The sequence below is a fragment of the Haemorhous mexicanus genome, chromosome 1 (assembly GCF_027477595.1).
Source record: "Haemorhous mexicanus isolate bHaeMex1 chromosome 1, bHaeMex1.pri, whole genome shotgun sequence".
Lineage (NCBI taxonomy): Eukaryota > Metazoa > Chordata > Aves > Passeriformes > Fringillidae > Haemorhous > Haemorhous mexicanus.
The window spans coordinates 20,515,476-20,540,322 of NC_082341.1; the positions used below are offsets into that span (position 1 = coordinate 20,515,476).

The window sequence follows — 24,847 nt, forward strand, 5'->3', positions numbered from 1 at the left end:
CGGGCATGCCAGCGACACCGACACCGACATCGACCCCGGCCCCGGCCCCGGCCCCGGCCCACCACCCCAGGCCGGCACGGCTCCGCTAGGCGGAGGCTTATATTATTTAGTTATATGGAGCTCTTTCTTCCCCACGCTGCTCGGGAGGCGAGACACGGTTTTGTATCCAGACAGGTTTGCTTTCTATGGAAGATTTTTGGAGCTTCCCTATACGTTGTTCTGACCGAATCTGTTAATCTGGTAATGCCATGGTGCTTGTGACATGGGTTAGGCTGACGGCAAAGCGCAGGCTGGTGGTTATGCCAGGGTCTCTCAGAGCATCGCACGGGAGCCTGACCAGTTCTCCGCGGTCACATCCCATGGAGAGCAGTCGCTATCAGCTGGTCACAGGGCCTGGAATATCCCGTGGCCTCTGCTTGCCTATCTTGGTGCTCCACTCTGTACGCCTATGTTGCTGGCTTCAGTGGGGTGTGTCCCACGTTAACAATATGAGTCATAGGATAAGACACGTTCTGCCTATTCTTGCTGTCACTTAAAACTCAAGTCGTTATTCTTAAGGCCTTTTAGTACTGTTGGATTACTTTGAACTAGTTAGATTGCAAATTAAGTAAAACTAGGCTCATGTGTACACTTGGGGAAAGAGTCAGACACAGAGCAATAGGGGCATACCACAGGCGTGCAAACAAGAAATGAAAAAGGTACTGTGGCTGTTTGCAGGGCAGAAACACTAGATGCAATCAATAGCACTAACCATGCTCAATAATGAATGTGATTGCATGCATTAGGCAGACTTCTGACACATCAAATGAAAACTGCACACCAAGCCTCTTCCTGCAAGGATTTACAGTCACTAGGCACTTTGTTATTTTACTGTTTTTTTTCCCCCAGACCTCTAGTTCTGCTTCTTTACATATCCATAGTAACTGTTTTCAGCTGCTAATGCAGGTCAGCATTGATCTACTGTGTAGAACTGACTACTTGTAAGGAGTTGCGTGTTTTCTTTGGTTTCTACCTCAATTCAATGACTAAGTATCCTCGGAGGATGCTTTAGCTCCTCCCCATTCATCATCCCCCATTATATTCACAAAAGACATGTGGTAGATGCTCTCTGACCCTGTTTTATCTCCCCCTTTCTCATCCCTTCTTTCTGATGGGTTCAAAACTAGTTGTAGGAAACCTTTCAAAACAAGCAGAGCTTTTATTCAGTAGTCCTGCAGGAAGAGCTAACACAATACTCATGGGGAACTGGGGTTTTAGACTGCCTTCAGCCAAAAAGCAACCCAACTTTCCTTCCCAGTATCCTACTCAACGTTTTGAAAGAAGGCAGTCTATACCAGGAAGCATCTTAAGGGTCTGTAATCATGGCTCATATTTTGATTCTGTAATGATTTGTTTTACTGTAGACACAGTGTGAAGTCCTTCCAGAACTCCATATTGTATCCCTCTCTTCCCTGTCTCATGGATCTATCATTTTTCCATGGCACAGTAATGGGTGGTAGGTAGAGCACTCTCCAAGGAACTGTGGGGTTTGCCCTCTCAGACATAAGTGGCTTTAGAAACCAGCTTTTCCACCTTATGTGTGAGTAGTATAATGAATATGCTATTAAAAACAGGTGTGTTAATCTATATGCTATTAATAAACAGGTGTGAACTACATCTTTACTGGATGTAGTTCAAAATGCTTGTATTATTTCCTACTGCTGCCTAAGTTAGCTATCTAAAAGTAAGGGATATAGATCAAAGGTACAGTCTCAAGTTGCATCTAATTTTGGGGGATCTACAGCTGAAAGAGAATGTAGCAACACTGCCCTGTGCCCACAACTATGTGCTGCCACCACATTTCTTGTATTAGATTTGGAATTTGATCCATTTCATTTGTGGTTGCACAATCAGCTGATCCAGCTGAAAACTACTTCACTGCAGAGAAGTTTGCTGTTGGATCATGTCACATCTCTGACTCACCTTGGAATTGGATCAGGCATGTGAAGAGGTGGGAAGGCATGGCTGGGGACAGTACTACAGCAGTCTGGGTCAGGAAAAACAGGCATGTCCAGGGGATTATTCATCTGTTCTATTTTGGACCTCATTCTGAAGATGCCCTCTGCAACAGTAACTCTGTTGATTACACAAAGGAGCCTATCTGTCCACCAGTTCTCTGACTTAGGGCTTGTCTCTAGACAGCCTTATAGCAAGTTATAGTAGGGTGGGGTTTTTTTTAAATGTATGCTACTTTTGTATGAAGTAAGCAGTCTCAGATGACTGGTGCAGACATTTCTTTTTTCTTTGCACACTTCTCTTTTTATATAGTACTGTTTTTCAGATACAGAGATTATAGAATGCCTTGGGTTAGAATGGACCTTACAGGTAGTCTAGTTCCAATCCCCCTGCCACAGGCAGGGACACTTTTCACTACACCAAGTTGGTCATACCCTTGTTCAATCTTGGAGCCACTGCCAGGTTTGGGGCACCCAAAACTTTTCTGGGCAACACATTCCAGAGCCTCACTACCCTGACAGTAAATAACTTCTTCCCAATATCTCATCTAAATCCACCCTGTTTCAGTTTAAAGCCATTACCCCTTGTCTTATTGCTGTGTCTCACAATGTCCTTGTTAAAAAGTCCCTCCCCACCTTTCTTGCAGGGACCCTTCAGATACCAGAAGGCTGCAATGAGGTCTCCCAGAGCCTTCTCCTTCCAGTCTGCACAGCCCCAACTCTCTCAGCCCATCTCCATAGCAGAACTGCTCCAGTCCTCTGATCATATTCATGGCCTCCTCTGCACTCACTCCAGCAGGTCCACATCCTTCTTATGTTGGGGTACCCAGAGCTGAATCCAGTACTCCAGGTGGAGTCTCATAAAGGCAGGTATTCAGTTAATTTCTGGCATAACACACTTCCTGGATTTTAAAGATGAGACATACATCTAAATTTGATTAAGTGTTTTATTTATGTTGTTTGTTTATATAATTTATTACTTAATTTTTATATTGTGACAAGAGTTTATCCATATGAAGATAAATTCTGGATTCTGATGATATACAATTATTCATTTCTCTATAGTCTTCAGTAGGACAGGATACCTAAGAGGAGAAACTTGAAAATAACAATCTGCTGGGGAAGTTCTAAGGTTCTTTACAATCACTCAATTGACACCCATCTGCATTAGACAAGCATTTTCTTAAAATAAGACAAAGCCATTGTAGCCATGGAGGCCGACTGCAGCTCCTGTTTGCTGGGGTGGCATTTTATTTGTCATGCTCATTTATTTTAGCATATCTTAGTTTTGTAGCTGCTGCATTGTAGAAATAAGTTGTATGGTGCCAGGAAAAAGTCAGGCCAGGACAGTTCTAGCAAGGAGACAGATATGAAGAACAATGATTGTCTCACAAATCAGTTCCACTGACCTTTATTTTAACTGCATTTTCATTATAGTTCACTGTGTACATTGCTTTTGGAACTGGAAGCTGTGAAGAAAGGATAATCAAAAGAAAACAGAAAGGCTCAGAATAGAGCAAGTGCCAGCCGTCCATTTAATCACAGCTTTTGTCTTTGACAGGGCAAGTACAAAATGTTTTGGATGGCATACAAGATGCTGTACTGCATAATGATGTGATGATATGATGAAGACAAAATTTTTCCCAGTTACAGGGCACATGTAAATGCTTTAGCTACTGGACCACAATGATTTACTTCCCATCTATAATCTTACTGTATATGTTCTAATATTTTGCAAGTGTCCAAGCAGCATGGCTTACGGTATTCTCATCTATTTCATTATGTATAGAGAAAATATATGGAACACATCAATACAGTAAGTCTGGTGTCAGCTGTTAGGAAATCAGGTTAAATTATTTAATTGTCCCTTTTGCCTTAATATTTATGAAGTATGCAAGTAGGATTATATAAAGCATACAACTGGAATTCCTTCAAACCCATATAATCTTAGAACTAGGCAAAGAATCTACTAATAAATTTCATAAAATAGTTCATTTTGCCCTGACCACGTTAAAAATTGCGATGTGCAACTTTCTAGTTAATATTTGCACACAGATGCCAGAAACAAGGTTTTATGTCTTCCTCAATCTCTCTGAATTCAAAGCAGTAATTTCAAAGCAACTCACATGAAGTAATACTTCATCTATTTACACTGAAGTTTTGTTAAATGATTTTGAATTACATGTTCACTCAAGTCAAACACAAAAAAGTGTCTATGCTATTTGCTTGAGTACTTTTATGGTAATGTATTCTGATACACCTGTGAAAGGCAGATAACCTGTAAGGTGCTGGCTGCTGGGATCTCTGGGTGCCTGGGCTTCCCTGGGGATGCTGGCCAGAGCATCACTCTGTGCCAGCTTCCTGACACTGCTCTAGGGAACCACTTGTCCTAGTGCTTTTTTTGGCACAAACACCTGTTCTCAGTGTGGCCAAACTGACTACACCCAATATGGTCACTTTTTCTTGCTGATAACTCAGACCAGTTTTCAACCAATGGTAAGGTTAAAATTAATCTTTTTGTTCTTTGCCACTCTTTGAAGAAGGAAATAGAAATGCTTCTACTGACCACAACAGGCATCAGATTGGAACACTACTCACTTGATAAAGAGCCCTTTTTAACTCAAGCTCTGGAAATAAAACTAAATAACAAGCTTAGATTGTGCCTGCTCTGAAACTAATAATGGAAGTGGTCTCCTCTGTAGGGATTGTAGCTCTCACACAAGCAAGCTACCATTGAAATATACCGAAAATCAGAATGAATTTTTAATATTATTGAAGTATGTTTTGTGAAACCCTGTGAAAAAATTTGCCTGACATCTGTTGGGCAAGGTAGAAAAGCTTCTTTAGAAGAAGAATATTACTTTTATTGCATAATATAGAAAAGGGATTTAAGAATATATTTATGCTACCAGTTAATTTCCAAAGGGTATTTTATTTTACTCGTGTGAACCGTACAATTGAAGTTAATAGTACTAATTTCAGTTTTAATCATTATATGTTTATATAAACACACACAAAATTAGAATATTAAAGTGGAGTTAGCTTCTTGATACAGCCAGTCTGCAGTAGGCAAAGATTCCAGCTGTGCAGATCACATCGTATCTAAAATATCCCATAAAGAAAATAATTGTTGTACAGAGTTCAATTAGTCTATTATAGCATAAAGTACACTGAGTCAGGGTAAATCAAAAACTCAGATAAACCAAACTCAAATTAGCAGGATAGCCATCTCCCTTTAACATGTGTTTGTTCTTCAGCATTGCAGTTTGCATTATGGTTTTGTTCCTGGAGAGGATTAAATAGAACAATACACAAGGTCATCCCAGACTTAATGTGCTTTTCAGAACATTTAATAAGCCAGTAGGTTTTGGATATGTAGAATCAATTATTTCCATACAAAAAAATTTAAATGTTCACACCAAAATCTTTGTATAGTTATAATAGAAATATAAAATTCCCCTTCAGCCTGTGTTCATCACACTTCTTTTCCTTTGCTGACTACTTAGCTGTACAGTCAGAGGCTTAATATGAATCATTTATTTTGCAGTAGCAGTGCAAAACTCCAACTGCTTCAGAAGTGCCAAATATGAGATCTTCTAGTTCTTCCCACAAGATTTATGCAATCCATTATATACCACATCTTTTGAAAGCATCTTCTATCAAATTCCAAGCATAGTAAATTAAATAATAGATCTACACACCTGGATGAATGCACAAAAAGACACACACACACGGTGTTTAATTTAGACAAAATTCTGTTTACTTGCATTTATCATTGAATATCTCATTGATTCCTACATACCATAAACCTAGAATAGTATGCAAGTAGTATATATAAAGTCTTTTGTCTAAACACATTGTTCTTGCAGTGTGTTGGGAACCTTAACCGAAGACAGGGCAGAAGGACAAGCAGAATCAAAGCTGTTAAATTTTTTTACAAATTCCTCTTGCCAGGATTTGAAGTTACTGTCTAACATTTAACTAGTCTGAAGTATAAAGGTAATTCTGCAGGGTTCATATCAAGTAGTTCTTGAAGCGTTCAATAGTAGATGACTTTCCCCTGTGATAGTGGAGCTGATAAGTCATAATTTTTTCAGAGCACTACAATTTTTCATTCCATAGAAGTGTTTCCATATTGAATAGATAAATTTTATGACAAAAACCCCAGAACACTGTAGAACATTTCAATAGAAAATAATGTCGTATAAGCTTCACTTTGTATTTCTGGAAATAGATTGAAAGTAAAAACTTTATAAGGCTTATTCAGCTTTATAAGGTTTTGAGTATCTGTGTGTGCAATAGGAATCTAGAAGTAAAATATATATTATAATATCAATCATGAAGAGGACCAAGAAAACCACTTATTTTTGTAGTGACAGTATAGCAGTGTTGATGATTGGGAGCTATAGTAAATAAAGGTGAACTTCCAGGGAAGGTTGAGGATGAATATGAAATACTATGATGCTCTCACCTACAACTTAAAAGACCTTGATCTGACTGTCTTGAAATTTATTGGAAAGGTTGGTTTGTGTTTGAATAACAACGAACTTCATCTCAATTGATAAGCCAGTCATAACTGATTTTAAAAGCTGATTTAGATAGTGCAATTAATATATAAGCTTATTCACTTCTATTGATTAAATTTCTGTATGTAAAGAAAATCTATCTTACTAATAATTTTGAGATTTTTGGGGATGAAAAGGTGCTAGCCAAAGTTGAAATATTAGATGAAAGAATTTTGCTACTATAAAAACTTTATTTCTAATTAAGTAAAGATACTGTACTTAACACTTTGAAAATAGCTGACACTTTATCAAATTTAAATAAAGGATTCTGAAAATACAGACTAGTAACCACAACTATATACATTGTAATTGACAGATATCATGGTTTAAAGAATAACAGTAGGAAATTTATTAAAAAGAAATTACATTTCAACTAATACATTGCAATTCCTGGAACATGCATTTATAAAAACAGATTAATAAAAAAAAACCAGGATTAACACAACAAATATGTTTTGAAAATGCTGCTGAAAAAATGTCACACAGGAACTACCCAGGATATGAAGTAGTTACAGATTAAGGAATAAAATATCTCCATGGATTGAAACATGGGAAATAGAAGCAAGGAGCCACTTTATTACAGAGAAATTACAGCAGTGGAGTGTTTATGAAAGTTCTGCAAATATGTTTTGTGCTTAATACTTTAATAAATGTTTGGGAAACACAGCCAAATGGGGATGACAAATCTTGTAAATGGAACAAAAAGTTTAGTTTATTTCAATCCAAGAAAAGATTATGGGAATATTCAGAAAGTTTTCATCAATTGGGTGAATGAGTGGTGTGATAGCAAGAGAAACTGTAAGCTTAATAAATAGAAACCACAATATTAGAGCAAACACATTGAGACACTTATCCTCACCACTGAGTTCTGAATTGACTAAATTAACTGAAGACAAACCCAGTCATCATTACAGATGTGTGCATCCAAAATCAATAAATCTGAGCAAATAATTAGGGGAAGGAAAGTAATACAGAATTCTGATGAGAATTAGACAAACTGCTTATCAAATTTCAAAAGATTCTGATCAAAAGCATGGAAAACATCCAAGAAGGGATTTAAAAATGGAAAAATTTTGCTTCAGAAAGAAAATAGGATTTGTTGCCTCAAATATGCTGTAGAAAAATCTAAAAAGAAACGTGGCAAAGGACAGCTAAAAGTAGTAAAAAAACCCCAAACTGATATTAAAAATTGGCATTGAGTCATGCCTTTCTCCATGTATCATAATTTAAGAAAGTCTTCATCAGTTAATGAATTCCTAAATTGACAAAATCAAATGAGAAAAAACCACCTTACTCATGTGTTTCATTTTTGATGCCTCTTTCAACACTACATTGTCAAAGCCAAAACTGAATGGAATGAAGAGAATAGAATGGTTTGAAGAAATAAGAGGAATTCAAGCAGAGAAAACATGTAAGATAGGAGGAATATCCAGAATTAAAATAATAAATTTTTGAAAACTAAAGTTTAAACCAATTTATAGCTGTCACATTGAGATGACATGTAGGCTCAGATTAACCTGTATTGGCAAAAACTTCTGAGTTGGGTCATTCAAACCTATGTGTAAATTCTTTGTTTTGGTTTTTTAACTACAGGATTTTCAAACTGGATTATATTTATCACTTGATCACAAAAAAACATCTGTGTATGTGTAATATTGGTACCTAGTGTAATCTAAGAACATATATAATGTGCTCTTTTGCCAACTACTCATTTTGCACATTATACGTTTGCTGTTGCCGGAGGGTGTGTGTTTTGAGGCTGAAAGATGAACATCTGCTTGTGTGCTTTGGTGAGGAGGGGGAGACTTAGGTTTTGTTTGGCACATCTGCTTATCTTTACAAGAAGGCTCTTGACCTGAGACGTCCGGGTGTCTTCAGCATTGAAGTACCCACCCCATTCTAAAGTAGATAGACTTGGACTCTCTAAATTCTGCTGAACAAGTAGCATATAAAGATATTCTGACCCAATTTTGGAATTCTTCTGTCTGTATATGCCTGTGTGTGAGGTATTTGGGCTGAGAGGCCATGGTCACCATGCTTAGCTGTGGAAATGAGGAGCCTGCATCCCCAGGCTAGCAGAGACTGAGCCAGGTGTCAGGATAGTGGGTGCAGCCCACACTTTTGAAGCATCATGTCACATTAGCTCAGGCTAAGGCTGTCCCCCTTCCAGAGCCAGTCCCAGCAATGCTAGCTGTGCTGGCTTAGCTTCCCTTTGCACTTGCACAGAGAGCAGACATTAACAAGGTAACCTGCATATGCAAATCTCATCCTTGTCTGCCACCTGGGTACTCCAGGTCCTTGGAAGAAATTTCCCCTTCCCAGGTGGGAGCCTTAGTCTTCCTCGTGTATTGAGGGTGGTGTTTATGGAGACCTACCAGACTGTCGAGGTCACCCTGGCAGGTGGCTATTTGGCCTCTGAGGTGGGGGCCCATTCCCACCAGTCGATCTCTGGCCAGACTCCCAGGTGTTCCCAGTCTCAGACACCTATTTCTGTGTTTCCAAGATCTGCGCTATTTTCTGTCACTTTTTCTGAGGTGGGCTGTGCCCGCTGCTGCTGCCTGACGCCAGGTACCATCCCAGCAGGATCTGCCCGCCGATGGAGGCTCACCCGCCCCCGCAGGCTCCGGCTGACCCGGGGAGACCCGCGGCGCGGAGGGAGGAGCGCGCAGGGCCATGTGAGCCGCTGGCGGCGGCAGCGGCCCTCGGGGAAGACAGATGGGGTGAGAGACAGCGCCCGGTCCGGCTGTCAGCGCGGCCCCAGCCCCGCCGCGGAGGGAGCCCCTCCTCCCCGCCGTGTGCGCCGCGCTCCCGGCCGGGGAACCATGGCGTCCAGCGAGGAAGACGGAGGCGGCAACGGCGCGGTGGAGGAGAAGGAGAACGGCAAGAAGAAGAAGAAGCTGGGCGTCCTGGCCACGACATGGCTCATCTTCTACAACGTCGCCATGACCGCAGGGTGAGCGGGGCGGGCGGCGCGGCGCCTCCGCGGGGCGCGGAGCGGGGGCGGCGAGGCGGGGGCCCGGCGGGGCCGGGCGGCGGCCGGGCGGGAGAGCCGGGACGCGGGGGAGCCGCCGGCAGCGGGGCTCTCCCGGCCTGCCGAGGAGCATTGCCTAATACGGTGCAGCGCTGCCAGCCGCCGGCGCGTCACCCCGCGCCCGCCGCGGAGGTTAAGTATAGCCGGGACCGGAATGCCGGGCGGGGGAGCAGCGTCCCGGCCTCGCCGGATGCGGACGGGGCTGCTGGCCGCCCGCGGGGAGCCGGCAGCGCTCCTCGGTGCTGCCGGGCGCTCCAGGGCCGGGGTCCCGTGAGGGGCGGCGCGCTCGGGTCGGTGCCCTGGCTGTGAGCGAGCAGAGCCCGCCCCGGCTCCCGGCAGGCAGAGCTGTCCAAAGCCAGCCAGGCAGGAGCGATGAGCGTGGACCGGTGGGGGCAGAAGAGTAGCCCAGGAGGTTCATTTGAGCTTGTGCTCCGTGCTACGAGGCTTTGCTGTGAGGAACGAGGGTATTTATTTTGAATAACAGATCATAAGGGCAGTCAGATTTATGTTGTTAGTGCTCGAAGCACATATTCTCACTTCTTGAAAATTTTCACTGTTCACTAACTCTTGGGGGAAAAAACCTCAACCTATTCATTTCCACGTGTTTAAAAGAAAGCTAAGAATGAAAATTTACAACTTCTAGGGTGATATTCATCATGAGAACAGTTTTACTTTGGTTACTAATGGGTGGTCTCACTGCCCTTTGAATCCCATAGAGTAAAACTAACATGCCGCAGTTGAGGCAAGAGCTCAAGTGCTGCTGGAGAAAGCCAGGAATGTGATCGTAATGGCTTTCTTCTCACTAGCAACTGTGAATCTTGAGTATGTATTAAAGTCTGTTCATATCTTACTGCAGCACTTTTTGAAAAGTGCTTTTACATGAGGTTAATGTTACCTCATTGAATTACCAGTCTTGTACTCCATGTGTGAATCTGCTAATGAACACTGACTCTTGCCACTGACTTTTATATGTCTCTAAAAGATTATCGAACCATATTAGTTTTGACCTTAGGTGCTGCATCAGTATCTCCCACTTCCTTCTCTCTCATTTTCCATTAATATAAAAAGAAATTCGGACACACAAAATTGGATTTTTTATGTGGAAACAGAAAAAAAGAGGTAGGAATAAATTCTTATAATCATTTATGGGTACAATTTAAGAGAAAAATACATATTTGAAATACTGGTATACTTAACAGAGACACTACACAGGATAAATATTTACGTAGAACAGTATATTTGTCCAGGTAGTGCAATATAGCAAAATGTTTCTGGAGTTTTAACAAACTAATGCATAACTACATGTTAACAACCATTCTAATAAAAAAACCCTGCAGCTTATCTTTGTTTCTAAACAGATTTAAGGGACTAAAATGACAGATCAATACTCAGTTTTGCTGAAAGTTCCAACTGGAGATCCTGCCTTTGTTACAGAAGGTGTTTTCCATTTCCTGGTGATTTGTAATAATTAGTATGAGGACTTTCCTGAGATCCAAAGTCAAAGCCATTGACAGCTGAATAAATCTATCTAGAGAAATTTATGTCCACATAAAAAGTCCTTTAAGAAAAATACACTCGCCGTCTTTGATTCTGAGTGTAGTCCAAGATTACTTCTCTCTGCAATGCTTATGCTTTGGTTGTGGATTGAGATGCAGAAAATGCCTTGTTAGGTTAAATATATTATGACTTCTCAGTCTAAGTCGCATACTGAGCTGTTGCTGTCACATTTGTGCTGCCAGCTGGATCTAAACTCACTATCACCTTCCTCTTGTCAAACACCTCACTGTAAAATGGAGCAGCTCCACTGTGAAAGACTTCCCGTGATATTCCAGTAATTCTTTGTTTCCACAGTGGTCGGAGACAACCTGAAATAAATGCACTCATATTTAAAATCCGTTATAAAATCTAAGTAACACTTGCAGGGGAAAATTTTGGAGCGCTGACAGATCAGATTCACGGGCTTAAAGTAGAAGGGATCAAAGAGGGGAATCATTCCTGCTGTGTGGGGAAGCCTGACTAACTCTATGTGAGTTTGAAATGCTGTCATGAAGTGCTGGAATGGGGCACACCGAGTGACTGCATAGCAGTGCCCGCCGTGCGTAGGAGATGTTAAGGGGCTGACTCTGACGTCCGTGCCGTGAGAGGTGAGCAGGGAACTGTCAGGGTCCAGGCAGCTCTCTCCATCTTACAGCAGACTGGGTCTGAACAAACTGTTCAGACTGTTTCCAGGTACCCTGTTTCCAGTGGTAGCCTATGCCTTATGCTCAGGGAGGACTATAGGAGGATGAGTTAAATATTTGTCAAAATTTTTATGTAAATATTTCTCTGAATGTTTGTAATCTCTCTGAATCTGTCTCTGAGTGTTTCTGAAGCCCTTCTGCTTTGTCACTTGGGCCCTTCCTTAGCCAGAGTTCATGTTGCTGCAGAATATACTTGCCATGGCTTTGTGGAGAATGAAAGGACTGAGTAATTGTTCCTAGCAATTTCAGAGAAGGCATTAAACTAAAATTTTTGTCATTTTTGATTTTTGTTTTTACCTCTCAAAATAGCCATCCATAGCTCTTGCTATGCCTATGTCTATATTAAATAATTTTTGTACTTTCTTAGTTTTTTTGGATTGAAACCTGAAGTTTTCAGTCTTCTTGCTAATGTGATGTTTTAAGAATGAGGTATAGGTCTAAAAGGCTGAGAGAGTTGGGTTTTTTCAGTCTGGAGAATGGAAGGCTCCAGGGTGACATAATTTCAGTTCCTGAAGGGAGCCCACGAGAGAGCTGGAGAGGGACTTTTCATGAGCGCCTGTAGTGATAGAATAAGGTATAATGGGTTTGAACTGAAAGAAGGCAGGTTTAGAGTAGATATTAGGAAGAAATTCTTTACTCAGAGGGTAGTGAGGCACTTGCAGAGGCTGCCCAAAGAACTCCTGGATGCCCCATTCCTGGAAGTGTTCAAAGCCAGGTTGGACGGGGCCCTGAGTGACCTTGTTTAGTGGAAGGTGTCCCTGCTTATGGCAGAGGGGGTTGGAACTAGGTGATCTCTAAGGTCCATTCCTACCCAATCAATCCCATGATTAAGGAAGATATAGTACACTGGTTTGAAAATCCTTATTATGTAAAAATGGGTTTATTACATGGAAGGAATTCCTCATGCCTTGGATTATTTTACAGAGTCTGGGCATGTGGTGGGATCAACCCACAATTTAGATGTTTATTTTTTTATCTCAATTTCCATTCTAAATATCAATTTAAATTTTATGTCAAATTCTACTATGATTAAAAGATACTGATACTTTTTCTTTCTTTACATTGGAAGGGGTATTAGTTGGCATCATTGTTCAGTTTCATTTAAAAAACCAAAATAAATCTATCCAACACCCTCAAATGTACTAGTTAAATATGTTTCTTGAAGTCAGGAGCATGGAACATCCATCTTTCAGCACTTTGGAATCTGATTTTTAAGTCAACTTGTAAAGCACTTCTCAACAGTTTGGAAAACATAATTATAATGGTACCTTCATTTGGACAAACAGGAGCATTAAGATCACTAGTAAGTCCTGAAATCAGTGAGCTGAGAGACCATGAAAAATGTCAAACTCATGTGCATAAATACCAGTCCTTTACTTTGACAAACTTGCAGCTCAAACCCTGACTTCAGTGCCAAGCTCATTATGTGGTTTCAAATGAATAACAGTATTTAATAGTCAAGATGCATGAGGATTTAATTGATACATAAAAATTTACATAAAAATATGTAGTCACTGCTGGAAAAAAGTCTGATGGGCGGGTGGTTTGGGGGGTTCCCTCAATTAAGTCAGTCCTCGGAAGGCAGCAAGTTATTCTCCATTATTTTCCAAGTAAAGAGATGAGTGTAATGTTTACATAATATTATATACTATATATGTCTAAAGATATTTTTTGATGATCTAAGACATCTGACAACTGAAGAATCCAAGTTAACCTGTGATGAAAAATAATCTATTAAATTATTTACGATGGATGGATATTTTTAGAATTCTAATTTGAAATGTATCCATTCTCTTTCTTTTATAGGTGGCTGGTATTAGGTATTGCCATGGTGCGGTTTTATATACAGAAAGGAACACATAGAGGCTTATTCAGAAGCGTTCAAAAGACGCTTAAATTTTTCCAGACATTTGCTTTGCTTGAGGTAAATTTTAAACATTAGTTTGCTTTACTGGATGCTGCATATCATAGACAAAACACATTATTATCCTGAATTTAAAGTAAAAAATACTATATTAGTACTAAGAGTCCTTTTTACTTTATTATTTAATGAAGTTTTGGGGGTGGGACAAGGTGATTACTTGAAACAAATCAGCATGCGTTTTTCAGACTTGATTCTGATATTTCTTTAAATCAGTGCCTGGGAACTGCTTTGATTGGAGAGTCTTTAATGCAAAAAGCAAAATCTTGAAGGCATAACAGCCAGCAGATCAGCCCTCTAGTGTAGTAGATATCACCATCTCAGAGATTGAATATATATAAAGAATATATTCTTTATACTGGACTTACTATCCTTCTGTGCCTTTCCTGCTTCTGCTTATTTCAAGATGGGATTCACACACCCCATATAATCCATTGGAATGGGGTCTGTGCAAGATTTGCAAAGTATTCTTTAAGCAATACTTTTGCAAACTGTGCACTAGTAGTCTCAGTTCTGGTACATCTGTGGAATGAAGCTTTATTGCTGGGTTTATGGAGCGCTTGCAGTTCTTTCCCAGGCACAGCAAAGAATGTCTATCTACATTTTAATTATTTTTTCTCAATCTGCCTACAACATCTCTAGTTCAAACAACTGTTAAAATCATGTCACCAGCTGCATATAGGCTTTGGTGCTGTTAAACTTCCTCTGTAGGTAATTCTATTCAAACCTGCCAAAATAATGAAAAGCACTTCATTTGCTAAACATTACTGACCAGAAAATACATTGTGTCTAAAGCTTCATAGCTGTCATTGACAAAAGTATAATAATGTTAATAATCTGTAATAAATGCAGAACATTTTAAAATTGCTGTGTGTTTAGCGTTCCTTATGTGACTTCCTCTACACTGTCCTGTAAAATTCTTCTTTGAATAAGGTAAAGGAAGAGAAGCTTACTAGTTGAATAAAATGCTTTGTAAGTATTTAAATGTCTAATATTTACAATTAAATTGAAAAACAAATGTCTTTAATGTATTTGCACAGCTCTGATATTGAAACCATCCCAACACTGATTGCCAGGGCTCTGCCATGTATTTCTTTTTAAGATTCTTAGTGGGAGAAAAAATCCAGAATTGAGCCTAGGTTTACATTAATATCAAAAGGCCACCTTTGTAGGGTAGCTAGTAACATGCCACACATCAGTAACCTCTGACTTACTTTTATTTACAGGTAATCCACTGTGCAGTTGGTGAGTTCTTTGCTTTAGTTTCTCCTGTAGCTAGTTAAAACATGAATTGTGGAGCAGAGATAACATGTTTCTCTTTTTAAGGAATAGTTCGCACATCTGTGCTTGTGACTGGGGTCCAAGTGAGTTCAAGAATCTTCATGGTGTGGTTCATTGCACACAGTATAAAACAGGTATGTGTCTGAGCAAATTACATTTTGATTGCTTTTAAGGAGAAGCTATTAATACCATTCTCATTTCACAAGTAAGACCAAGCTAAAAATTAATTCTATTCCTGTAGAGAATGTTTACATATTTGAGTGCAATTTTGGAAGTTAGGGTTACAAGATAGAATTTGTGTGATTCTTGCCAGGAGACAGACTCTGGGTCATAGCTGTGAATCAGCAGTGTTTTCAGCATTGTGCCCTCTGTGGTCTGCCTAAATGAAATCAATGACTAGTCCTGTTATTTACAAGCAAAACTACCCTAGTGTTAACAGCTCCTTTCAAAAATTTTAATTAGTCCTTGCTGAATTAATCTAAGTAAAAGGTAAATTTATGTTTTTAAATTTATGTCTTGAATTCACATGGATAAACATGGTTGTGATTTTGCTATTTTTTTAGAAACCTTCTCAAAATTTTAATGTTATGGTTATCTTAACATTTGATGACATCCAGTGTGTCACAATGGCACTTAAGGACCTGTGTAAATGACAATGGTTATTTACCTGGCTTTGAGTTGTAAGGTTAGTGATCCATTACTAGAATGAAGCAAGCAGTTCACAACTAGTAGGTAGGACATTAGGTTCAGTTTGTGAGGTGTGCTTTCTATGAAAGGCATATAAAAAAAATAAATGATAGCTTTTGTGCTCCGGAATTTCTTCAGAACTTGAAAAGCTGAGCCATTAAACTGTCTCACCAGCAGATGGCATAGGCCTTTCTGAAGATGAATTATCCTAGCACCTGCCTCAGTTATCAAATCTTCATTTCATTTCACAAGAGGACTTGTTTGGTTTTTTTCTTGTTGTTTGTATTTTTGTTTGTTTTTGGGTTTTGTTTGGTTTGTTTGGTTTGTTTTTTTTTTTTTCCTTGTAAGCTAACTTTTTATATTTTTCTGTAAGGCAAAATGTCTCAAAGATTAACACGATTCTTATATTGAATATCTACACATGAGATGGACTGTAGCACTGCAGTTTTCCTTTTTTACTATCTGCAGTGGACTAAATCTTAAACATATCCAGCAATTTCTTTTATTTCCTCTATCTACACTACTATAGGCCAAGCTGTGTCCAAGAAGAAATACATTTAAATGTATGTCTGATTGTATTTCACGCTGTTATTGCTTAGCAGGCATGAATGTTCAGGGTCACTTTGGGTGGTGAGAGGCATGCCAGTGATAATAGCCAGAGCCAGACCTCCCCACTTGACTGCAGATTTGCAAGGCAGCAGATAGGAATTCTCTGCATACTTATTTAAGGCTCTTCTGCTTGGATTTAGCACTGTGACATGAATCCAAGTTTGAGTTATCAATGTTTGTCTCTAATTGCATGAGGCAAAGAACAGCCTAATTCTGTCTTTACTTTTGCATATTTGTTTGGGTGTCTTTGCACTTCAGTTGCTGCTATTTGTTTGTGATTTTGGTGCTATTTTTATGTCTCCATTTTCTTTATGATGTTGGTGAGATCCTTCTGCTAAAATTGCACCTTGACTGACATATTGAGGGTGCAGTTTTATGAGGACTTATAATTCTTTTTGACTTTTGTCAGAGTTGTGGATTTTCAGCATCTTGGAGGTATATTAAGCTTTGTCACCATGTTGCATTTTATTTTGAAAAATCATTTCCCTTTTTTATAATTTTAACAAAACCTGTGTTGTTTTATTCTATTTCATAGACATCCCTGGAGCTTTTCAGCCTTCAGGCATAGAAGTGTATTACAAAATTTCTCCCCTCTTAAAGGAATGAAAATTACTTGTGGGTAATTTTTCCTCACAGAAGGTAGTGTTTGTAATAGACCCCCAGGTGCCTTCTTTGTATTTGGGGACTTTTGTTTATTTGTTCACTCATTGTGAAAAAGAACTGGTGTTTTGAAACAGTAGAGATGTGCTACTTACTGATGAGGCAGTTTAATGACTCAGAACTTAAATCTTACATGGGACTGTTGAGTGAGTTTACCCAAAGCTCCTGATCTACCAACTACTCTTCATTTAGAGAGCCATCTGTGCTCCTCAACTATCTTAGAGCTCCCTGAAGTCTGCCAAACTTGATCTTCTGTGACCAAGTTCCAGTTAGTAGCTTATATAAAGCAATTCCTTTTGTCTAAAGTTTCATGGAGATGTACATTTTATATTGAAGAAGAAGCAAGATAAAAAGTAAGAGAAAATCCAGGAAATGGAGTAGTGAAATGCAGAATGATTAAAAAGTGATTATGAGAAAAACATACCTTCTGTAACATTTTGTTGTTCTTGCTGTTTTGAGGAGGAAAAACATAAACAAGTATATAAACCACAAACAGAAGAGGGATAGTTAGATAGTCTAGTGGAATGTAGGTAGAGAATAAAGAGGAAGAATAAGCATAATTATAAGGTTTTATATTTTGATATTTGCATAATGGATGAAGATTGCTCAGTTGACAAATGTCTGTATGTTAGTAATCACATATGATAATGAACTGTACATGGTAATGGTTTCAGCATATCACTTTTGTGCCAAAATTTTCTTTCTTTACAAGGTATTAGTTCTGTTCTATATATCTTAAAGAGAAGTCTGTTGCAGTTTGCACAGAAAGGAAACCTAAGGATGAAGAAAATGTTGGTTCTTTATACTTCCGCAGATCCAGAATGAGGAGAGCGTTATTCTTTTTCTGGTCGTATGGACTGTGACAGAGATTACTCGATATTCCTTCTACACATTCAACCTGCTCAACCATTTGCCATACTTCATTAAATGGGCCAGGTGGAGATGTCTTGCACTTGAGTTTCTCATGATTCTGTGCATGTTGGTTTCACGCATGTTGAACTAACACACAGGAGAGCAGATGTTTGAGCTTTGGTTATGTGTCAGCAAAGTGCAAGTCAGTTGCTTTCTGTACTTGGGATCATTGTTGCTTGGTTTAATATGTTAAAAATATTTTAGCTGAGGTTTTTGGAGTATGGCCTTTTCTTTGATTTCTGTGTCTCACAGTTTGATCTCTGCTTTCACTTATTCTAATTTTTTTTTCACTTGCTCTAATTTTTTTTCTCTATCTTTTTAATTTTATCTTGTCTTTTAATTTGCAGTATGACTCTTTATGATGCTCTGAATACAGTGCCCAAAATTAGGCACCTGCGCTAGTCTTTGTGGATGTTAGATTTTTGAAAATGGGAGAGTTGTTGTCACTCAATCTGTATTATTGCTTTATAAGAAGTTCTGCTTTATCAGATCTTTCGGAGTTTAGGCCACAAAAATTGAGTTCCAAATCAAAACTGTCTTGATTTTGAAGCATTCTTAAGGTTGGCCACTAGATCACATACACTACAGAGACTGTGTGTGTTTATCAGGAGACTTAACTGGAATAGTATTCTATGTAGTCATTATTTGAAAAAGATATGTAAGGCAGACTTATTATGTTAGAAGAAGAATATCTAACCTACATTCTGTACAGGTGACTCTTATTTAAGAGTTTGTTTGTTATTTTTCTTTATTTTTGTTTTATAGGTAATGCAGGTTTGATGCTTCTAATGGGCTTCTTTGATATGTCTGATATTTATGTCCATTCTTGTAAAACATTTCCTTTTTGCTAGTGCCTAAGTGAGAGACTTGTTTAAACACTAAATGACAAACTTAAAGATAGTCAGATTGGCTATCATCAGTAGTTTTTTATACAAACTTCAGAAAGAAAAATGCACTCAGAACAAATTACATTGACAGATAATAATTTTTGCCATCATTCTGAATAACAGAATTTTGTTTCCGTAATATAGACAGTAGGGAAAACCAACATTCTCACTGAAAAGACATGTGGTGAAATATTAATATAAACAAAACATTTGAAAATATGTTATTTTTTCATAGAGTCTAAAATATCCCTTGAAGTTTTATGGATAAACAAATAGCACAACTGGGCATGAATTCAGTTCCAAGAGAGATGGAATTTCGGATCTTTAGCTTATAACTGCATAGAGACAAACAATATGTAAGGTATTAGTTTCTTCTTATCTAATCTACATTCTTCTCAGTGCTGCCAGGCAATAGGACAGGAGGCAAAGGGCAGAAACTGATGCACAGGAAGTCCACATGAACATGAGGAAGAACTTCTTTACTGTGCAGGTGACCGAGCACTGGACCAGACTGTCCAGGGAGACAGCACAGTGTCTCCCTCACTGGAGATATTCAAAACCCATCTGGACACAATCCTGTTCCATGTGCCTTAGGATAACCCTGCTTAAGTGGGGAGGTTGGACCAGATGACTCATTGTGGTCCCTTCCAACCTGAACTATTCTGTGATTCCCCTCATCTGTGAGTCTTCTAAGCCCTTCTGCTTCTAGGAGGATTTCATGCTTAGTTGCTGCTGTTTTGGATCTTATTTCTTTTGGTCAGGGAGTGCACATTGTACCTTTCTCTCTTTGTGACAGCTCTCATTGTTGTTCCCTATATGAACTGGAGAATTGTTCCATAGGAGAGCCTGCATATCCTTGGTGCACTCTGTGAAAGGACAGCACATTGCCTATTGATTACAATTTCCATTTTGTCACTGCCTATGTGGCCTTTGGCATTCAAACGACATTTTCTTTCAACTGGATGCTTTGCCTTTTATTTGAACATCATCTCACTTTAAAATGGATCTGATAAGTTTCTGGCACTGTAATTTTCTTTTCTCTTTTTATTCCAATTTCCATTAATGATAAATGTAGTATTTCCATGTTGTAGTGAGTAAAACAGGATCCTGATGCTTTTCAACATTGTCATTATCTTCAAACAATTTGTAGTACATATAGTTGACCCAGTGTGTGATTAAAATATCTAGGATCATCTGAGATTCAGCCCTGGTCTGAATCCTGTCAGTGACAACAGGAGTAAGAATAGTACATTTTAAAAAAATCATTATTGGAGACTAAAAATTTGAGGGTTGTTCTATTAGAAAGAGATTAAAATGTTTTGATACTTCACTGTCTTTAAACAAAGCAACTTCACTGTTTTAAAACAAAGCACTGAGGAATACATTCTCTTGACAATCTAAGCAAATCTACTGAAAGTAACTGAAACTGATATTTTGTGTCAAGTTAGGATGTGATCCCTGATTCTGGTGCAGGAACTACTTTAATATATTTCTGTGCCACTAATAATAGCAAGAGAAAATTTTAAGTTTATGGAGTATTTCTCATAAGGTTTTTTTATTATTATTTTTCAATGCAGATACAACTTTTTTATCGTTTTGTATCCTGCTGGAGTTGCAGGTGAACTGCTAACCATATATGCTGCTTTACCCTATGTGAAGAAAACAGGAATGTTTTCACTGAGACTTCCCAACAAATACAACGTCTCTTTTGACTACTATTACTTCCTTATTATTGTCATGTTCTCCTATGTGCCATGTAAGTACTGTTTAACTGTAGAAAAATTTTAACAAAATAAAAATTTTAATAAAAATAAATCTTCAGCAATGCTATAAAACCTACCTGTATTAAAATTTGCTGAACACTTTCTACTGTAAGAGCCTGCTTTCTGTTGTTCCAAGCTTTACTGTGCTTTAATTGGTTAGGCTGAAATTTTCTGTCCTGTTATCTGCTTAGGAACATGATCAGTCTTAAAAATTTCAATGAACATGCTAAAATTATTTCTCAGACTTGGATGAAGTAAGAAGAGTTGTTGCTTACACACAGATAGGTCTGTAACTGTGTCGCTGGGACTTTCTAGTGCCTCTCCCACTTTGAAGTAATGAGTTTAAAGTAATGACTCTGGCAAGTTGTGCCAGAGATTTGCTGTGGCTTTTTACTACTAATAACCATTTACCTTGGAAAAACTATCATTCAGGTGTGCTCAGGAAAACTTGAAGCAGTATTCTCTAAGATTTAATTTTCACAGAAATCAACCCCTCGACCCCCAAACCTCTCTGAACACCTGCAATCCCTGTTTAATCAGTTTGTCCTTGTACTTACGCATGCCAGAAACCATGGAGGTAACAGTAGAGAGAGTATCTGTCTTTCTCTTCCAGTGTTATCTCCACTGCTACCTAAGCAGTGAAGACAAGGAGAAAGCAACCTGATATACCAGATATTCCACCATGAATACGGCTAGACCAAACTAGGCAAATGTAATATTTTAGATAACAGAATATATAATATTTTGAAATATATTTTAAGTGCATTAAGGGAGCAGATTAGAGAGAGAAATTGAAAAGCAGGAAAACTGAAGTTAAAGGGTCTGTGATCTGCATTCATGAAAGGTGTTCATTTGAGAAGGCAACATTCAATATGGACTTTTACAATATGAACATATACTTAAATTTTTTGTGCCAAGAAGTCATGAAGGCCAACAAGAGAGATTTATGTCAACAAAAAATATTCTAAGGTGTGATAACTTACTAACAGTTTTACATCTGTTTATGTAACAACACTTCAGGAATAAATACAGTTTTCTAGCCATTATATATAAGGATCAACTCTGTCAGTAGGACAATAATATAATACATGACAGAGGGACAGCAAAGAGGGATCTCCTTACTTCAGACTTGAAGAAATAGGGTAAATTTGTATCCTCCTCCAAGTCTTCAAAAAAGCTTAGGACAGATTTGAAGTCTTCAAGCACTACCAGAGTGTGGTTAAATCTTGTTTCTACAAGGAAACTGTTGGAGTGAAGTTCCTTGAACACCGGTTATTTATTCAGGGACAAATGAGCTTTGAGTAATTATTGTTTTTTAAATCACTGCAATATTCATGACTTGTTATTTTTCACCTTAATCAACTCAATCACTGTGTGCCATAATTTTTACTCCGTTCATCATTCTGTAAAATAGTGGTTTCCCAGAAATTATGTGATCTGTTGAATTTTTCCATCTAATTTGCTTTCTTTTATGCTTTGATCAAGTATTTCCACAACTCTACTTCCACATGCTGCGGCAGAGAAGAAGGGTGCTTCATGGAGAAGTGATTGTGGAAAAGGACGATTGAATCAAGCTGTGTAACCATGGTGCTTTTAGTGGAAGGGAAAAGAAGAGAGGGTAAAGACCCAAAACTTCCTCTGATTTTTCTGAGTCCAAGTTTTAAAACATGGAACAAGAATAAACAACTGTGCCTGTGCCTGTGGACTGTATTATTTTTGCAATTAATATATTTTGAGACCTACCTTTTCATCCTCAGATTTACTTTGGTTTTTAATTGTTGTTTTCTTCAAATAAATATTTTCTTATTTTCAATATGTTGATGAGTAGCTTTAAGAATTGGAATAGTTGGCTACTGTGCCTTCTGTTCTGAAAGTTCTGTTATGACCTGTAGTCATTATCAAGAACAGAAGAAGAGTTGATAAGTTGTACTGAAAGTGAGTCTTCTGGAAATCAGAGTGTAAACTAGGTAATGATGTTTTTCATAGGCTAGGTGAATTGAATGGTATTTAAGCTTTATATTAAGTAATACCTTTCCAGTTATAAGTACTGTAGTGCATTGTTTAACATTTTTTGAATTACAGTATCACATGCAGAATTCCAGAAGGACTTTTGAAAAGAGTTGAATTCTTGATTGTCAGTTCAAACTTAGACTTCCCTGTATTTTCATTTGTAATTTTAAAAATAATTAGGGTAATAGATATAATATTAACTGGTTAAAAGTTTGTGCTGAGGAGAAGACAGGTTGTGCCTTCCTTTCTCTAATCAGTGGCTGGAATGGGACTCCTTTGCAGAGCAAAGCTGATTGTCAGCATGTTTCCTATTCTACATTTAAAGTATGTACACAGAAAAATCAGTATTGCATGGAAAATCTGTAGCTATGGTGAGACATTTGACTTCTTTTCAATAGTTCAGTGGGATAAAATATAATTAAAATATCATCTTAAAATATAAATTGTGCTTTGATTCATCCCATTGGGCAATTTTAATTACTCCCTTCCCATTAATTGTTTATACTGTGTTGACCTAATTCTATTTCATGTCTTCAATAATCTGCAGGAAGGATCTACAGTATATTGATAGAAGTTAGAGGTGATATTATACAATATGATACTTGAGTGGGAGAGGTCCAACAAATTAGAAGATATTGATCTAACAGCCTAGCAGATTCAGAGAAAAGGTGATGCATTTGAGGAAACTTGGATACTTAGTGAGAGAGAAAAGACTGAAATGTAGTAATGTCGTACGAAGCCTTGAAAATGTACCGGCAGCAAACCTGTCTTGTTTCTGGCTTCTTTGATGCCAAAAGAAGTGTATACATATGTGGAAGAGCTGCATCAGGCAGCTGTAAAATCAGAATTCTTGTGGTTGCTGAGGTAATTTGTGGAGTACAGTCTTATGTTTTGGCTGCCTCAGGGATGAAGAATTGGATAATCTTCTGAAAGCTCAGAGAACAATAACAAAACTAGTTGAAGTGAGAAAGAAGTCGGAAAGATTGAGTTGCTAATATGTGTAATTCTTTGTTCTATGATAAATACATGGTAGAGCTTTTCTAAGTATGGAGGTGTAGCTATGATGAATTTGAAACAAGGTAAAGAGCCAATGAATATCAGAAGAAAGGTCCTACTGATTAGATCAATTATGGAATAACACAGTAATGCTTATCAATGCATGCAGCATCTTGGAAGGGTTTCAGTTAAAGCTGGCAAGAGATTGAACTACATATTTGAATAGGCAGTTTCCATTTTTAGCTTCAATGATACTATGATAATACAGCTTTTTGAAATTTGTAGATATGCCAGAATAAGGTGTATCAAGTAATTTAAGAAAAAAGCAAGGATTTGCTATATCCCTAACTTTTAAATTCCATGTTGTGCCTTGGATTTGTGATACTTATGTATGTCTTCATTACACGTAAATGAGTTTCCTTTTATGTGACAGGTACATAGTGGAGTTGAGACAGAACAGTTGTATTTCTTTAAATTTTAAAAGGTGTAATCTTTATATTCCTTAAATTTCACACAAGGTGCTCTAACTTACTGCTTCTGTTTTATATGCAGCTAAAATTATTAAAATTTTAAAATATAAATTACATTTACAACATTGAATCACAAAATAGTTGTGTTACCTGTGTTCAGACTAGCTGTGGTATGTGTCCAACATTGTTTCAGTACTGTTTTATAAACTATGTGGAACATATTGGCAGTTTTGTGAAATATATCTCCATTAGCAAACAGAAGAGTGTGATGAATTATAAAAAACTAAGATTAGATTAAGTTCTGTGTTTCTTGTTACTGTCTGGGCAGCTCACTGAAGACTATAGCTATCAATTCATAGAAAGTGCATTGGATTTGAAATCCTTGATCAGATGAGTGTATCCTGTAGATAGTATTCTTACTAAAGGAAATACTTGCACTATAAAAGTGTATTATATTTGTTTTCATTGTGGCCTAAGGATATTATCATATGTTAATCAAAGACCTATTTTTATATCCTTTTGTACATAGGAAACTTAAAAAAACCCAACACTGTTTGCTACAGTCTTGGGTTGCACTTCCATAAAGCAACAATGTACAAGGTAATGATACAATTTAAAACTGGATTTACAGCTACAAAAGTCTTGCTATATAATGAATTAATAAAAGTAAAGCTAAAAATTACTCACAGTATCACATTCAATGTTTCATTGACCAGAGAGATTGTCATGTAGATTAGTTTACATGATATTTATCTAAAAAAAGTAAGCAACATGTTCTTTTCTTCCTCCTGTTTTTTGACTGAAACCTTTCACTTAAGCCT

General features: G+C 38.0%; 2 protein-coding genes across 10 annotated transcripts in view; one reads left to right on the top strand and one right to left on the bottom strand.

The window, feature by feature from the left end:
* VIM (vimentin) overlaps positions 1-24,847 on the bottom strand; it is a 174,927-nt gene that overhangs the window by 42,349 nt on the left and 107,731 nt on the right. The gene's annotated exons all lie outside the window — the stretch shown is intronic.
* On the top strand, positions 2-24,708 carry HACD1 (3-hydroxyacyl-CoA dehydratase 1). 9 transcript variants are annotated; one of them, XM_059842320.1, is made up of 10 exons: positions 6-174; positions 2,642-2,864; positions 3,432-7,970; positions 9,140-9,512; positions 13,637-13,754; positions 14,978-14,996; positions 15,084-15,166; positions 17,803-17,924; positions 20,365-20,543; positions 22,036-24,708. In XM_059842320.1, the coding sequence occupies exons 3-10, from the start codon at positions 7,856-7,858 to the stop codon at positions 22,116-22,118; spliced, it is 1,092 nt and encodes a 363-aa protein (XP_059698303.1). In that variant the 5' UTR covers positions 6-174; positions 2,642-2,864; positions 3,432-7,855; the 3' UTR covers positions 22,119-24,708. The 9 variants fall into 9 exon arrangements, with proteins under 9 accessions (XP_059698353.1, XP_059698324.1, XP_059698333.1 ...); XM_059842312.1 differs by having other exon boundaries at positions 7-240; positions 15,078-15,166; XM_059842305.1 differs by having other exon boundaries at positions 7-174; positions 15,078-15,166.

What these genes read in the sequence shown, in the direction of transcription:
- HACD1 (XM_059842312.1), top strand. Translation starts at nt 7,856, where the DNA reads ATGTGTTTCATTTTTGATGCCTCTTTCAACACTACATTGTCAAAGCCA. An exon ending in AATTCAAGCAGAGAAAACAT is followed by an intron (nt 7,971 to 9,139) that starts GTAAGATAGGAG and finishes GTACCATCCCAG; the next exon opens with CAGGATCTGCCCGCCGATGG. An exon ending in CATGTTCTCCTATGTGCCAT is followed by an intron (nt 20,544 to 22,035) that starts GTAAGTACTGTT and finishes GCTTTGATCAAG; the next exon opens with TATTTCCACAACTCTACTTC.